Source organism: Lycorma delicatula, chromosome 1 (assembly GCF_047948215.1).
Source record: "Lycorma delicatula isolate Av1 chromosome 1, ASM4794821v1, whole genome shotgun sequence".
NCBI classification, from domain to species: domain Eukaryota; kingdom Metazoa; phylum Arthropoda; class Insecta; order Hemiptera; family Fulgoridae; genus Lycorma; species Lycorma delicatula.
The window spans coordinates 372,401,570-372,418,501 of record NC_134455.1 but is presented as its reverse complement, the minus strand read 5'-3'; the positions used below and the strand labels follow the sequence as shown (position 1 = coordinate 372,418,501).

General features: G+C 29.1%; 1 protein-coding gene across 1 annotated transcript in view; it reads right to left on the bottom strand.

Annotated features, from left to right (window-relative positions):
- The window catches only part of LOC142317274 (death-associated protein kinase 1-like), a 172,896-nt gene that overhangs the window by 68,395 nt on the left and 87,569 nt on the right, over positions 1-16,932 (bottom strand). Inside the window, exons 8-9 of the mRNA XM_075353687.1 lie at positions 10,905-11,102; positions 5,254-5,454 (exon numbers count right to left, since the gene is read on the bottom strand). Coding sequence (XP_075209802.1) covers positions 5,254-5,454; positions 10,905-11,102 — 399 coding nt within the window. The remainder of the gene's footprint in view (positions 1-5,253; positions 5,455-10,904; positions 11,103-16,932) is intronic.

The window sequence follows — 16,932 nt, the reverse complement described above, 5'->3', positions numbered from 1 at the left end:
TGGAAGATAATTTCCCTCACAGTTTTGGCCATCTTCCCTTACAGTCATGATCTTGCGCCCACTGACTACCATCTCTTCCTAAACCACAAAAATTGGCTTGTGTGTTAATTCAAGGAAAGTGAAGAGTTGAAACTCTAGGTGCAAAAGTGGCTACAATTTCAGGCAGTGGAATTTTGTGCAGTGGGTTTGTAGAAACTTGTTAGACAATATTAAAAATGTTTCGAACAAATTGGTGATTGTATAAAAATTAAATGAAATATGTACAAAAAATAAATAAATAATAGTAAATAATAAACATATATGTAAAAATAAAGTAAATAAGTATTAGAAATCATTGATAAATTTTCCATTTTTTCAACTATTCTCATCTTATTACTGATCAGCCCTTAATTTTGAACCATGCCTTGTATTATGGTTAGAAGAGGGAAGCTCCTTCTTCTCTTTTCCTGCCACCTTTAAACTATAGATGACAGATGATGATTTCAGAACTATATTAAAATCTTAATTACATAGAGGCTCTATTATAAAAAAAAAAATCTTCTATGGACAGCACATGACTTCCTTGTACGCCTATTAAATTACATATACACATTTTTTGCTGCACTTCATTTAAACTTACTTCATTTGAAAGTGAGATATGATCCTCAAATTCTCCAATAAAGTGGACAGTTACAGAATTGGTGAAATATTAGTTTTTATTAACATTAAATACTTATACAATTATTAATTCAACAATCTTAAATGAAATATTAATACAAAGTAAAAGTCCTTTTATTACTCGTATTACTAAATCAGTAATATTTGTATATTTGTGAGTTGCTGATTAACAAAAGTTTTAGATTACTGGTGTATTAATAATAATTTAACTATTCAGTTTAGTGAACTGCTGTTTGCTGGTTACAAATGTTAATTAACCTAATGGTGTAAAATATTCAGTTTTTATTATTGGATTATTTGGTGAATAATCAAAAATGAAAAAGAAACAATCATACTGGAAAAAGAAAGATAACATCAAGAAATATATCTCAAAAAACAACAAGAAGATAAATAAGAAGGAGAAGAAAATGTTAAGCACAAGGGAAGAAAAAAAATTAGGAGAAGATGATAAATATAAAGAGAGAGAAAATGTTAAAACCAAAGAAAGAATAAAAAGATTAAGAGAGGATGATGAATATAAAGAGAGAAAGAAAATTTGAAAACTAGAAAACATATACACAAATTATGATTAGAACAATTATGTCAAACCAAAGAGCGATTAAATGATTGACAACAAAAAAACAAACAAATGAAATGATGATCAACTCCGACTTAGGGAAAATATTGTCCGATAATACCAGAGGAGTAATGAACTAAAAGATAAGAATTTTTTTGCAATTTATTAAAGATCGGGCAGGTATCCCTCTATGTATAAGTTGTTCTTGTGAGGGTATAAGTTGTTCTTGTGAGGGTCTATTTTTCAGTCACCTCTGTAGTTAACTTAATGTAGATAAAATTAACAGAAATTCCAGAATAATTAAATAAAGTTAAATAAAAATTAAACTAGAAAATACAAAAATAATATGATTCTAAATTATAAATTTCGATTAATATTAAATAATCAGATGTTTCACCAAATCTATTGCATATACACATATGTAATGCCTATTAAATTACATTTACACATTTTTAAAAATACATAAAATTTTATTTAACTAATAATTCTTTTCATTTTTTTTTATCATTGAATTATTATTTATTGCAAATTTGTTTTACAATCACGGGTTAATAAATTATTAATTCAATATATTTAATTAAAAAAGAAGTTAAAAAACTAAATTAAAAAATAATTTAAAAAAAGGATATGAAGTCTAATTCGAAGCGATGTGCCTTCCCTTTAAGATCCAAATATTTAATTAATTAAAATTTTAATTTTAATTTCAATTGCAATGAAAAAGGGAGGTACACAACATGATGTTACAACAGTGCTAAATCCAAAATTTCAACATCCTACGGCTAATCATTTTTTAGTTATGTGAGATACATACGTATGTATGTCATGCCAAAACTAGTTAAAATGGATTCAAGGATGGTCAAAATAGATATTTCCGTTGAAATATAAAAACCAAAATGTTTCTCAATCACAATACTTCCTTTACTTTGTACGAGGAAGTAGAAAAAAAGAAGAAAGAAGATGCAATTTAAAGAACGAAATTTTTCACATCACAATACTTCCTATATTACTTTGTACAAAAAAGTAAAAATATACAGTTGCAAGACATATTAAGTGACTTCCTATACTGTATAGGAAAAAAATAAATAGAATGAAAATATAGGAATAAATAAAACTTTAATAGGAAAAAATAATATTTATGATCTTATCATCATATGGCCATCTGCCCTTAGTCAGAAAAATAGAATCACAGGTCCTCCACTATGTCCATATTTTACTCTATCTTTTACTTTCAGCCAAATTTGATCTTTCTAGCAATATTTTAATCAAATTCTCTCCTCTCATGACATATTCCAGCCAGTTAGCTTTCTTATTCTAAACCTTTCTGAATTAACTTTTATTCTTGTTCAGCCTTCCCATAGCTTCTTCATGTATCACTGTCAATTTAACCTTCATCAACCTCATACTCATGCCTACAAGGCAGGCTTAAAAATAAAGTCAGCTAGATAGCATTTTTAGATCTGAGAAGGGATTATCATTTTAAATAGATTACACTACTATAATGCAGAGCAGGGCAGGGCAGAGCTTAAGACTTCATTTAGTTTTGCAAGAAAACCAAACCTTTAAAAGGTTTTTGAGTTCTGGGATCCATTCTTTATGAAGTTCTTCACACGTATAATTGAGATTTTATTAATTTTATATAAAAGAATAGAAATTGAAATACAGAAGTCAAATAAAATTAAAGTTTATATAAAAAATTGAATAAAAACCTTTAACAGGAATGTTTTTTTATTCAAAAACCACCATAAAATTAAAAACTATTTCCTTTTAGAATATTTATAATTACTTTTAAGCCTACAGAAAAAAAATTAATTTTTTTTTATCTTTAAATTCAAAATTTTCATATAACAAAAACTTTTCCATACTGAATGGAGGCAGTGTGCAACTAGTTTGCCATAGAAAAGATATGCTGGTCAACTTGTCACATCCCTTCTTCTGATTGTGACATATGTAAAGCATCTGAAGTACAAGTGGCACTAATCAGAATTGCTTTCTCAAGAGTGATGATGTACAATATACAACCAGTCTTTAAAAGTGAAGGTGTTACTTGTAATGAATATCAGCTGTACTTTGATAGGCTTGGAATGTTAATATCAAACACTGTCAGGTCACTGAACAGGAAACCACTTCATTCCTCACTCTCCTTGATAACCCTGAAAGAGGATATTATTCTTGGGAATTGCTATACTATTTTATAGGAGTAACCTTTTCCAATGTCAGGCCATCAGATTTTATCCCACCGGGTTGATCTAGTGGTGAATGTGTCTTCCCAAATCAGCTGATTTGGAAGTTGAGAGTTCCAGCGTTCAAGTCCGAGTAAAGTCAGTTATTTTTACACAGATTTGAATACTGGATCGTGGATATCGACAGTCTTTGGTGGTTGGGTTTCAATTAACCACATATCTTAAATATGGTCGAACTGAGACTGTACAAGACTACACTTCATTTACACTCATACATATCATACTCTGAAGTATTATCTGAACGATTACTGGAGGCTAAACAGGAAAAGAAAAGAAAGAAGGCAATCAGATTTTAGCTACGGCATCAAACTTAATATCAACTTATTGTTAATTTTAAAGTATTATCTTATTATTCTGATAATCAGTAATTTTATTATTTTTAATATATTATGATGATTATTCAGAAAGTTAAACTAACATTTTGCTGTTATATACGAAGGAGTAAGGGTAATGCCACCATCTTAGTGGTTGTTGCTAGCCTGACTCAGTAGGCATTGTGGGTTATGTATGCTGGTTTATATAAAAGACTGTGACATGTCTTAATTTTTTACAATTGTTTTAAATGTATACCCCAATAGAAAATCCTGCCAGTTATGAAGCGAGAACAATTATTAATTTCTTTTGGCATAAAACTATAAAACCACTTAGATTTATTGGAACTTTATGATGTTTATGGGAAAGATGTAATGAGTAATGGTGCAGTGAGACAGTGGTGTGAAATTATTTAATGTTTTTTTTTGTTTTATTTTCTTTTTTGATTAAGTTTCCTTTGTTTGAAATTAAACATGGATTTATCATGTTTAAAGTGTATAATGAAAAACTGGCTGGCAACTAAGTGCTTTGATGATGATGAGGAGCTCCAGGTAGATGTCACTCAGATGAGTAGCTGAAAAATTAGGAAGCAGAATTTTTTGATGAAGGGATTCAAAATTCTTAAACACATTTGTATAGAATTTAACAATTTATAGTAGCAAAACATATACAAAAAGTAATAAATAAAGAATTGAAGATTTTCAAATGAATGTTGATATACAAAATACAGATGAATGGTGAAAATTAAGAGGGCTGAAAAATTGCATAATAAATAAATTTTAAGATGAATTGGGGTCCAAAGAAGTTTATAGTAGAATCTTCTGAAAAGAGAGCAAAAGGTAAAGGACCATAAATTATTAAATCAGGTGTTAGTGAATTTGGTTTCCGAAGAAACCATAGAAGGTTAAACAGTACAGGAAGACAGAGATTAGGATGCATAAAGTCTTGTAGGCTATCAGATATAGTTGAGACTGAAGGGTAAAAAAAAATATCAAATCAAATCAAATATAAAATGACAAAGACATCACAAAATATCAAATCAGCAATGAATATTAAATAAAACATAAATAAATAAACTATATAGTCTTGTAATTGTCTCAAAGTAATGATTTTTAGAAATAAGTTACACAAACTTAGAACTAATGAATCTTTTGAAGATTTAAGGGTTTGATGTTTCATTCTAAGCGAATCATTACCAACCACGAAAAAATTGATAAAATTACATACTTACAAAATGTCATGCCAATATATTTACTCACATAATGGTCTAAGCAATTAATTCAAGATGTTTGAATCACATTTAGTGAAATATGTTGTCACTAAAACAATAAGGTCAAAAGTCTTCCAAGCCCCAATAACAGTAAGTGATTAACACTTGTCAAAAATAATAGTTGTAATATTTTTACTGTTAGTAAATAAATAATGTAATTTAACACTAAATATTTGAAAATATGTAAATATAATGCAAAGAAAATAAGTCTCACCCACCATATCCTGCAGTTCATATTCTGCAGCAGCAACATGTATTAGGTATAGAGCTATATCTGAATTTCTTCTAGATAAAGCAATATGCAATGGAGAAGCACCAAAGTTATTCACAGTATCTGTAGTAGCACCATTTTCAACCAGAGTACTGACACAATTGTGATGCCCCCATGCACTTGCAACATGCAATGCATGTTCTCCTTCCTGTATTAAAATAAAACGTTGATTTATTACTTAAGAAAACTAACCCATAAATTATATGTATAATTTTATTTTACTAAAATTACCTTTTTAGTTTTATTTTAACTTCATAAAATCTAACATCTTTTATTCTGTTTTTAATATTTATTTACGATTAATTTATTTAGGGTATACTTACTACATTTATAATACTGTATAACTAACTATACATTTGACTACGCATTAATTTATTGAGAAGCATGAATTTTACAATACAGTGGATTGTTACTTTCTCAAAATGTTTTGATTGCATTATTTTCTTGCCAGGTAGTAATCAATCATTTATTGGTTGTATTCTATTTTAATGCACTACATCAAAAACAAAACTGCACCGAATTTAATTTTAAAAATTACAATAGAAAAGAGGTAGTCAAAATTAATTTACCAAAAATGAGAGTAAGTTAAGTAATTCAGTAAATTTTATCTATGTAACATCACTTTTCTTTTTCAGTGTTACAATGTACTGAAAAAAAAATTAGAATATAAACAAAACTTTACATTTTTTGAACTGCAAACTAGAGTTTTTAAATTATAAATCTCATTTTCAATAATTTTTAGAAATAGTGTTAACAAATCATTCTAATATGTGCACTATGCAAATTTTATAAAAAAAGGTTTTTTCCCTTCAAATCTACTTTCACAATAATTGAGTAGCTTATTTCCAAAACCTACTATTTTAGTTTTAGTATATTTTTTAAGGGCAAAAATCTGTGGCAAATTTTTCCATGACTAATTTTAAAATTTCTTTTTTAAAAATTACATAAAAAATAACTTTGTAAGTTTCTCTAAATTTTATTAAAATGCTACTTAAACCTGATTTCCTATTGTTAAATTAGTTGCAAAATAGTATGTTTTGGAAAAAAATGTAAGAATATTATTATATTATTTTATGTTTTCTTAATAAGTGAATGTATAATAAAATTTATTACTGTATAACTTCAATCTAGTGTCTCCTATAATTAAAATAGTATAATGAAGATGTCTCTTGGATTACAGACATTCCTCTTAGATACATATTAATTTATCTAGTCCTGATGATGAATAATATATTTTTTAATACTATTCCTTAAAATATGTGAGCTAGATTTCAAGCTATGGTGGGAAGAAGTTTTAATGTTGTATAAAACATGGGTCTTGAACCTCTTTTCATCTTCAGGTTAATATTTCTAACCTATATTGACGAGGGCCACAATCCATTGTAAACAAATATACAACAATCTGTGTTGCTTTTAGAGGTATGAAAATGTTACTTTTTAGGTATGAAAGATTTTTTAAATTTTATTACAGCATTTTTTTTTTATGTGATCTTATTTCTCTATTTCTGTTTAGCCTTTGGAACCATTGTAAGGTATTACTTCAGAGGATGATATGTATTTAAATCATTTCTTGTGTAATAATTTATTAACATTATACTGTTTACTTAGAAAAATTAAGTTTTAAAAGTTTTAATTGAGAAGAAAACTGAGATATGCCAATTTTGATTAGGAAATTTCTAATCTGTTATTTAATCAGTAAATTCAAGTTCTGTGGTGTAAATTACTAAAATTTATTTATTATTTATTACAAATTCTACAAATAATGAATGAAATTAAATACAACCAAAGATTAATGCCAATGATTTACATTTAATTTTTATCAATGTTATTTTATAAATTTATTATATACACATGTATTTAATAAAATAAGCTAAACGTTTCAAATTAATTCTATTGAGTCCACAGTCCACAAAAACCTTTGAAGATTAAAGACTCATGGTATAAAATATCACATTATTTCTATGCACTTGACAGAAAATATCACTTGCTGATATTTATATCTATATATAAATAACTAATCATAAATATCATGTTATATATATATATATATATATATATATATATACATATATACAAATCTTTATATAAATGTTGTTTTCTCCAACTAGTTTTCCAGCTACTGCCGGGTCTGATTAAACTTGATTAAACTCGTCACTGCAAAATCAGCTGATTTTTAAAGTCAAAATGTTCTAAGGTTCGAGCCCTTCTAAAGGCAGCGGCTTTAATGCGGATTTGAATGCTAAACTGTGGATACTGGTGTTCTTTGGTGGTTAGGTTTCAATTAACCATACGTCTCAGGAGCGATCAATCTTGGTCTATTCCAGACTACATGTTTACTGGTACATTTACATTGCACTATATCAGGCATGGCAAGCTGGTAACAGTAATTGAATTTGCCCATCCACACCCACACACACACACATACACACACACACACACACACACACACACACACACACACACACACACACACACGCACACACATTGTTGGTTGGTTGGTTGGAGAAAACAAATCTTTAAAAGAATGTAAAAGAATGAAGAATCTACATGATTATATTAGACTGGATGAAGGGGGTTACATAAAGATGAAACTTTTTTTTATGGAAAAAAAAACTGCATTCAAATCTTTCAGTCAGTGGTGATTTCACAGTTTTAGTAATAATGGTAAGTCAAAACTAGAACTATTTATTATTAATTTGTGTGAGATTTTTGTTCTACTGTAATGTATAATGAAAGACTGCATTGTTTCCAAACACTTACTACAACACATATCGTAACAATGAAACTGACACCCAAGATATTTATTTAAAGGACAATATTAAAGTATTAATGATCAAACATTTTCAATGGCAGATAAACAAAATTTTAGTAAGATTCTATATCAACAGTGTATACAGTTTATAATCCAATGTCTAGTGGTGAACTCGTCATCACAAATCAACTGATTTTGAAGTTGAGAGTTCTAAGGTTCAAATCCTAGTAAAGGCAGTTACTTTTATAAGGCTTTGAATACTAGATCTTGGATACTGGTGTTCTCTGGTAGTTGGGTTTCAATTAACCACACATCTCAGGACTGGTTGACCTGATAATGTACAAGACTACACCTTCATAAATATCATCCTCAGAAGTAATAGCTTACAGTGGTTCTGAAGGCGAAACAGAAAAAGAGAGAGTGTATACAGTTCATAGGTCTCAACACCCACTTCATAGTACTTGATAACAGCAGCAGCCACCCCATTAGAAGTTTATGTTTTAATAGGCCGTTATAAATATAATGTTTAATGCTTATTGTAATGCTTAATAGGCTGTTTAATTAGGACTAATCCTAATAAAAAGGGATATGTTTAGTTATTCAGTATTTTGATGTGAAAAAAAAATACTTATTGAAATTTATCGGCAACTTGTTTCTTTTTTGTGGTTAAACAAAAATACATAACTATGGCATAATTATGTCATGAATTTAAAGCAAGAAGACAACATGATGAAGAAAAGTGTAAAAACTATCAGCTGTCCTTGATATAATCATTCAAAATCCTGATGAAAAATTTACATTAAGAATTGCTTAATGATTGACTTCATTAACAGTGAATTCCACTTCACTAAATTCCTTACATGAATTTCATGAATTATATCCAGATGAACAAAACATATGGAAAGGGATTATGAGTTCATGTAAGGGATTAATAGACATTTACAGGTAGTAATACTTACTATAGATTTTACATTATAAAAGATTTAAGTAATTTTCTCATATAGATGTGCAGTCTAAAACATACGAGAGTGGGATGAAAAGTTCCCAGCCTGGATAAGAAAACTTCATTTTTCTGGGTACATTCTGATTTATTTTTAAGCATAGTCATCATGAAGGTCTATAAATGTCGACTTGTCCAATACCTTAAAATAAGCATCTATGGCGGCAATAATTCCATTAGTGGCTGGCGAAATACCTCTTCCCTCCAAGCCATTTTTTTAGGTTAAAAAATAAGTGATAGTAACTGGGAGCCAGATCAGTCTCATCAAACATCACAAATCGACCTAAAAAATTCTTGGGGATTGTGCTGAGAGCTTGAGACAATTGCTTGAAATGTTTTTTCATTACTGTTTTTGTTGGGTGTGAGCAAACATGGCTCCCATCTAGTGCACAGCTCATTTATTCCTAAATGTTTGTGCAAAAAATCATGCATGCATTCTGATGACAAGTTTACAGACTTTGCTTAGTGGTTTACTGTTACTCGCCAATCTGCCAAAACAATTTTACGCACTTTTTCTATCATTTGTGGCGTAGTAACTTCAGAAGGGCATTCACAGTGTGGTTCATCGCTAGTAGTGCATCTATGACCCATTTTAAACTCTGCAGTTTCTTTTTAATTTTCCATTTTGCATTTCTGCAGTCTCAATTTAAACACTGAGTCTCTCAATGATGCTTTTCTTTAATTTCATTAACACTCAAGTATTTTAGAAAAAAATATTTAATGACTTGCATGAATTTTCAATTTTTCCATTTTCCAAAAAAATGCCTTAATTCTCAATTTTAAATGGACTGTAAATACTATACTAACTGTTGCAGTGACTTGAAACTCTTAAACTAATGAAGAATCATTTAATTGGGAAATTAAGCATACTAATGCCATCTCTGCATGAAGCCCAAACTTTTCACCCCACCCTCGTAACAGACATTTGCTTCTGTAAGCTGATTGATAAAATTTACACTATTACAGAAGAACAGTCACAATTTATACTTGTTTCAAAGAAGATGAAAGTACAATTTTTGTGGTTCAACTCATATTCCTACTTTTTAACTATACAGACGTCTTACATAGAAGCTGCAAGAGATATCAAATATTCACAGTAAGTATTCAGGAAATTAATGTACTAATTCAAATGAACAAGCATATCTTCAAAGTTTATAAAGAATACAGACACAGAAAGAAGTCAGTTTTTTGTTGATATTTAACACATGTACAGTGACTTTATGAAAATTCTGTATCTGGAGCAGTTGCTTGTTATGCAAAAGCTATGGAAAGGTTAGAAAGCTATTAGGATCAAGAAGGAATGATGACATGATTCAGAAGATGACAATTCAATCAAAAATGTTACAGGTATCACTCAATCTCACCATAAAATGCATTAAACACATGATTTTAAAGAAAAATTTGTTTTTAAAGAATCTACTTATGTTTAATTAGCAAAAATTAAAGTCACAAAAATACCAAAATTTATGCTAACCATTCAGGGATATTACTATTCCACATTATGTCTAATTTAACTAGAAAATGATAAATAAAGCATATTTTTTATCTAAGTTGTAACTGATGTTTCTGGTATAACTTAGAAACCAACATTATTATTATTATTATTATTGTAGTTTTAAAATATTCATAAACCTTCAAATATGTTTACAAGAAAACAGGCAAACATTTTAGATAATGCTTAGAACCTGTGAATGGTCTTATTATTACTATATATACCTGGATTTTACTATTATTTTTAATCACTATTACTCAATGAATGAAATTTTATAGAAATTTTAACTTACTGACTGATACACAAATTTTTTTTTAGGAAAACATTTATATCCATATTTAGAAAAAAATTCACCTTATTTTGTGTAGTTAAACAAGATCCAGCCATAATAAGAAATTGAAGCGTATCAAGATGACCATGTCTTGCAGCATGCAAGAGTGGTGTTTCCCCATTACAATCTGTAGCAGTCAAACTGGCACCAGCACTAACAAGAATTCGTACAACTGATATATTACCAAGTCGAGCTGCTACATGTAAACTAGTTTCACCATTCTGTAGAAAAATGAATAAATCATGTTTATAAAAGATAATTTTTAACAGAAAATAAAACATAAAAAGAGTAAAACAATTTTTTGACCAATTAGAAATAGTTTTATGATTTCTTCAATAAAACATTAGTATAAATATAGATATCATTCAGTTATAAAAATAGATTAGTCACAACTAATAAACTATAAAAACCACTTAGTATGTGAAATATTCTGGACAGGTTCAGTTTATAAGAGAGTTGCCACACCATTGTATTTCATATTTAGAAAAGTTAAGTTAGATCCAATTTTAGGTGACACAACTTAAGCTATTAAGCTTATTCTGCAGTTACCAGATAAGAGAGAAAGAAGAGTCTCTGAATTGATCTAAAGGCTATCTCAAGCAGATCACAAGGATGTGTTCTGGCTTTAAATTTCACATCTTAAACAATGATCTAGCAGGGTCTGACTTACACACATAAAAATAAAAATACAGGAAAAGGAGTCAAGGATAAGAAAAAAGGGTGGATTCTAAGACTATAGGATTTATATGGAGGAACTGTAATACAGGATAAACAAACAACCCTTCCTAGGGTTAGTTCAAGACTTCATCAACATAGTGGATTTATCCTACTTACAAACCCTTGATGAATCAACAAATTTTTACTTCCCTACTCATTTAATAAAAGCAGCACATTAGTGATCAATAAGCACAGCTTATTGATCACTAATTACTTCTTCAAGGTTATATTTCCTATCACTCAAGATTATATTTTCCTAAATGTACATTATTATCTATCTGTACAATTGTATGACATGGAAGTATCAAATTGATCTGCAAACCTTTCAGCCAGAATTATGCTTAAAGACAACAAACCATTACCAGATGAAATACTAGAATGTTGTGAGCCAGCAGGCCAAGTGGAACAAAGCTAAGTTGACATTAAGAGTAAGTTTATGTTTATTGCCCTGTATTTGAAAAGATTTGAATGGGAGAGAGGCTCCTGGTGTAGACAGGATACCAACAGAATTACTGCACAGTGAAGGTGAGGAAGAGAAAGATAGATTATACAAACTGGTGGGTAATATTTACGAAAAAGAGAAAGTTCTGTCAGACTTCAAAAAGAGGGTTATTGTCATGATACCAAAGAAAGCAGGAGCAGGTAACTGTAAAGAATACAGAACAACCAGCTTAGCTACTCATGCATAAAAAATCTTAACTAGAATTCTGTATAGAAGAATTGAGTGTGAAAGAAGTGTTAGAAGAAGACAAATTTGATTTCAGAAAATGTATAGGGACAAGGGAAGCAATTTTAGCACTCAGAATAATAATAGAAGGAAGATTAAAAAAAAAACAAACCAACATACACGGCAATTATAGACCTAGAAAAGGCATTTGATTACGTAGACTGGAATAAAATGTTCAGCATTTAAAAAAATGTAGGGTTCAAATATAGAGATAGAAGAACAATTGCTAACATTTACAGGAATCAAACTGCAACAGTAAAACTCGAAGATCATAAGAAAGAAGCTATAATAGAAAAGGGAGTCCAACAAGGATGTTCCATATCCCTGTTACATTTTTAATCTTTACATAGAACTAGCAGTTAAATCTCTTTTTTTCTTCTTTTTTTTTGGTATTTATGAAGTATTTAATTTTTTTTGTATTTTATGATGTTAAAGAACAATTTAGATCCAGAGTAACAGTGCAAGGTGAAAAGATAAAGATGCTACGATTTGCTGATGATATAGTAATTCTAGCTGAGATTAAAAAAGATTTAGAAGGAATAATGAATGTCAAGGATGAAGTTCTACGCAAGAACTACAGCACGATAATAAACAAGAATAAAACAAAAGTAATGAAATGTAGTAGAAATACTGTAGATGAACCACTGAATACAAAAATAGGAAGAGAAAAGATTATGGAGGTAGAAGAATTGTGTTATTTGGGAAGTAGAATTATTAAATATGGATGAAGCAGGAGCGATATAAAATGGTGAACAGCAAAGGCAAAACAAGTTTTTACTCAGTAATATAATTTGCTTACATAAAAAATTAATTTAGTCAGGAAAAGATTTTTGAAAGTATACGTTTGGAGTGCCGCTTTATATAGAAGTGAAACTTGGGCGATCAGAGTATCTGAGAAGAAAGGATTAGAAGCTTCTGAAATGTGGTGCTATAGGAGAATGTTAAAATTCAGATAGGTGGATAAAGTGACAAATGAAGAGATGTTGTGACAAATTGATGAAAAAATAAGCATTTGGAAAAGATAAAATTAAAAGAAGAGACAGACTTGTAGGCCACATATTAAGGCATCCTGGAGTAGTCGCTTTGATATTAGAGGGACAGGCAGATGGGAAAAATTGGGAAGGCAGGCAACATTTGGAATATGTAAAACAAGTTGTTAGGGGTGTAAGATGTAAGGGGTATATCAAAATGAAACAACTGGCAGTAGATAAGGAATCTTGGATAGCTGCATCAAACCAGTGAAATGACTGAAGACAAAAAAAAAATGTATTGCGTGTTGATTTTCAAAACTGATATAACAAAGGATATTAAATTTTTGGCAAACTTCAGAAAAAATGCAATAAAGATACTACCAACATTATTCAACAACTTTTTGTCAAACAACCTTACAGTTTTGGATACCATTTTTCAAAGCATGTGGTTTGAGGCCAGTTAAAAATAATCATAAGTCTTTTACAAAAAAAATTCTCAAAATGTTTAAATCGCACCAATAAAAACTGAATTGTTCAGTTATTTATTGAAAATCTATTAAAATTTATAAGGAAATGATTGCTCAAATTTTGAAGAACTAAAACCAGACCAAATAACACCAAAGTTTTTCCAGGATCCTAACGGTTGACAAAATAGTTGACATTTGCACCAAGCTTCATCTACTTCACTGGATGATCGCACAACAAGCCACTTTTTTAGAAACAATTTTTTTGCAAGAGATAAACTGAAACTGGTAGTAACTCAATTGAATATTATGACTCCAAGACAAAGGAGTAGTCATCCTACTTGAAATACCTAGATCACTGAATCTAAAAAAAGACAGGCAAGTGAAGATAATTATGAACACAATATGCTGAACGCTTTTAAAACAGAATTGAGGTCAAGGAAATTAAGCACAAAGGTTAATTTTTGCAGTCAATATGAACTCTTAATATACTTTGTAGTAATTGAGTAAGAATAAATCAAAGTATTATCATGTTTGGTATTTCAACAAGTGTCACATAAATGTGCAACTCACAGAGATCTTAATATCCTACACAATTTTGGACTAAAAAATCATAATCATCATTGTATCATCACTATTATTTTCTCATTTTCAGATTTGGGTATGAGATTTTTCTTGTTAATAAAATAAAGAACAATCAGCAAAAGTATTATTTCCACACTATGCATACATTTAGAAGGATTGTAGTATTCCTATTGAAAATACATCTTAACGTTTGGGAGATTGATTAACCATAATCACCAGTCAAATGTTATATAAATGCTGTATGTTACAGGTACACCTTTTCGGAATTGCCTTCTAATCGGCTCTAACAAGATTTTGAGATTATTCTAAATCTATACATTAAGTAGATATTACAGAGAGCAGAAAGTAATTTTTCTATAAAATACTTTTAAATTCTTAGGTTTTAAAAAATATTTATCAACAAGTCTAGTTAATTTAGATAACTCCTTCAATCCCCTACATGTTTATCAATGTGGGATGTTGAAAGTACTATTTAATTATTTTGAATATTGGCCAGGGATTTGAGTAAACCAACTGTTAAACTGTAATTTAGATTATAGTCTTTCATCTCAAAATAACATGTTTTAAGTTCTGAGTGCAGATACATTTATCATACATAAAGGAACTTAATGATGATGACAGTAAAAGTTAAGATGAGATGTTAATTTTTTATAGCATAGTACATACTGTTTTAAATATCACCTTGTAATTACACAAAATACTTAAAAGAAATTTCACTGTACAAATTACCACTAATAATTCAGTTTTTAAAAATACATAATATATGATACAAATGTAATAATGTAATTTTTTATAGTAGGGCAGAATTTTAATAAATAGAAAATAAACAACTTCTAAACTGACATGGGTTGAAATTTGATGAATCACTACTTTATAGACTACCTTATAAAAATAATAAAACAAATGAGTACTTACAGGTGACATATGTATAGATGTAGAAAAACTAATACTAATTTTTTTATTATTAATGAATACTTAATATAGAACTATAAAATCTAAAATCTGAATAGCTTTACAGGAACAGAACTTTACATGGTCAAACAGATAAATATACAACAGCGAAATAAATTAACTATAAAATAAAAATAATAGTTGCTAACTTGTTTTAAAACTTATAAATAAACAGCTAAGCCAAATAGTTGTTGAAAAAAATTATTGTTAAGACAAGATTAAGCTCAAAATCAATTTATGAAAATTTTACTTGATTTCTAAATCTAGATTGCCATTTCAATCAAAATCATCAGTATTCGAAATAGAAAAAAATGTAAATAAATAAATAAATAAAAGATAATAAAAAAACAAAAATTAAAAGCAAATCCCAATAGAACACTGGCCTAAAACTATTTTATTAGGTTTTTTTTAAATTGTAGTATTACATCAATCATTTCATAACGTTTCTTATGTACTGTCCATTAGTTAGCTGATATTTTTTGTAATTATTTTGTGTTTTTTTACTTTCATTGATTTGCCTATTAATTTTTTTATTTACACTTTATCCACACTGCCTATACTGATAATTGTTTAACAATCAAAATGTCCATCTACGTTTAGATTTTAAGTAAAATTTCAATAAAACGATTTGAGCATAACCTTCTCTTGCAATAAATTAAAAAGTGTTTGTCATCCATTACAACAATATACTTCTAACAATGTAGCATTACAAGATATACAAAAGTACAGCACAGTTCTTGTCATTGTTTAGAGTTTCAAATCTTACATTAATGATTCTTCTTAAATATTCTGAATTTCTAAGCTTTTGTGAAAGAAAACTTTTTTCATAATTTCTTACACTAAAAAATCACATCTAAGTGATCACATGATCTTCTGAGCCAATTTTTGTACCCTGTCCACTGACACATAGTTTACAAGTTGCTGTTTAAAAATACCTGAACCATTAATTTGTAACGTGGATGAACAAAATTTTGTTCACGTATTCAAGCAATTATTAATTGGGTTATTTTATAACTCAGATAAAACGATTCTATAACATTTTTTTACGTGATTCACCGGTTACAGGACAACTGAAAAAAGTTTAACAGATAATGCCAATATTTTAAACATCTGCCCATTTATTTAAATCAGTAATATTTAACTTTGATACACTAAGCAATTCTATGAGTTTAAAACAATGTTAAGATAGATGGAACCAATGTCTAAAGAAATCATTTTATAAGCCCTCATGCCACATTTCTCACCTCAATTACCACTCACTTTGCAAAGCAAGAAAATTACTACATTAAAACAATGAAACCTTTACAGCCTCTCATTGTTAAAGCTTATCAATTACGAGGATTATTTTTTTTTCAAGGTCCAATTGGTCACAAAATTAAAACCACAGTGAAAATAAAAAAATTTTATTTGTAACAAGTACTTGCTTAGTTACGCTATTTCTCTACATAGTTGCCACTCTGATTTAGACATTTGTCGTAGCGTGGTACCAACTTTCCAATACCCTTGTCATAGAACGGAGCCACCTGTGTTTTCAGCCATGTTTCTACGCTGGTCTGCAGCTCGATGACTGTGCCACAATGTTGTCCTCCTAGCCAGCGTTTCATGGCGAGAAATGGGTCCATTTTGAAACTGAAGA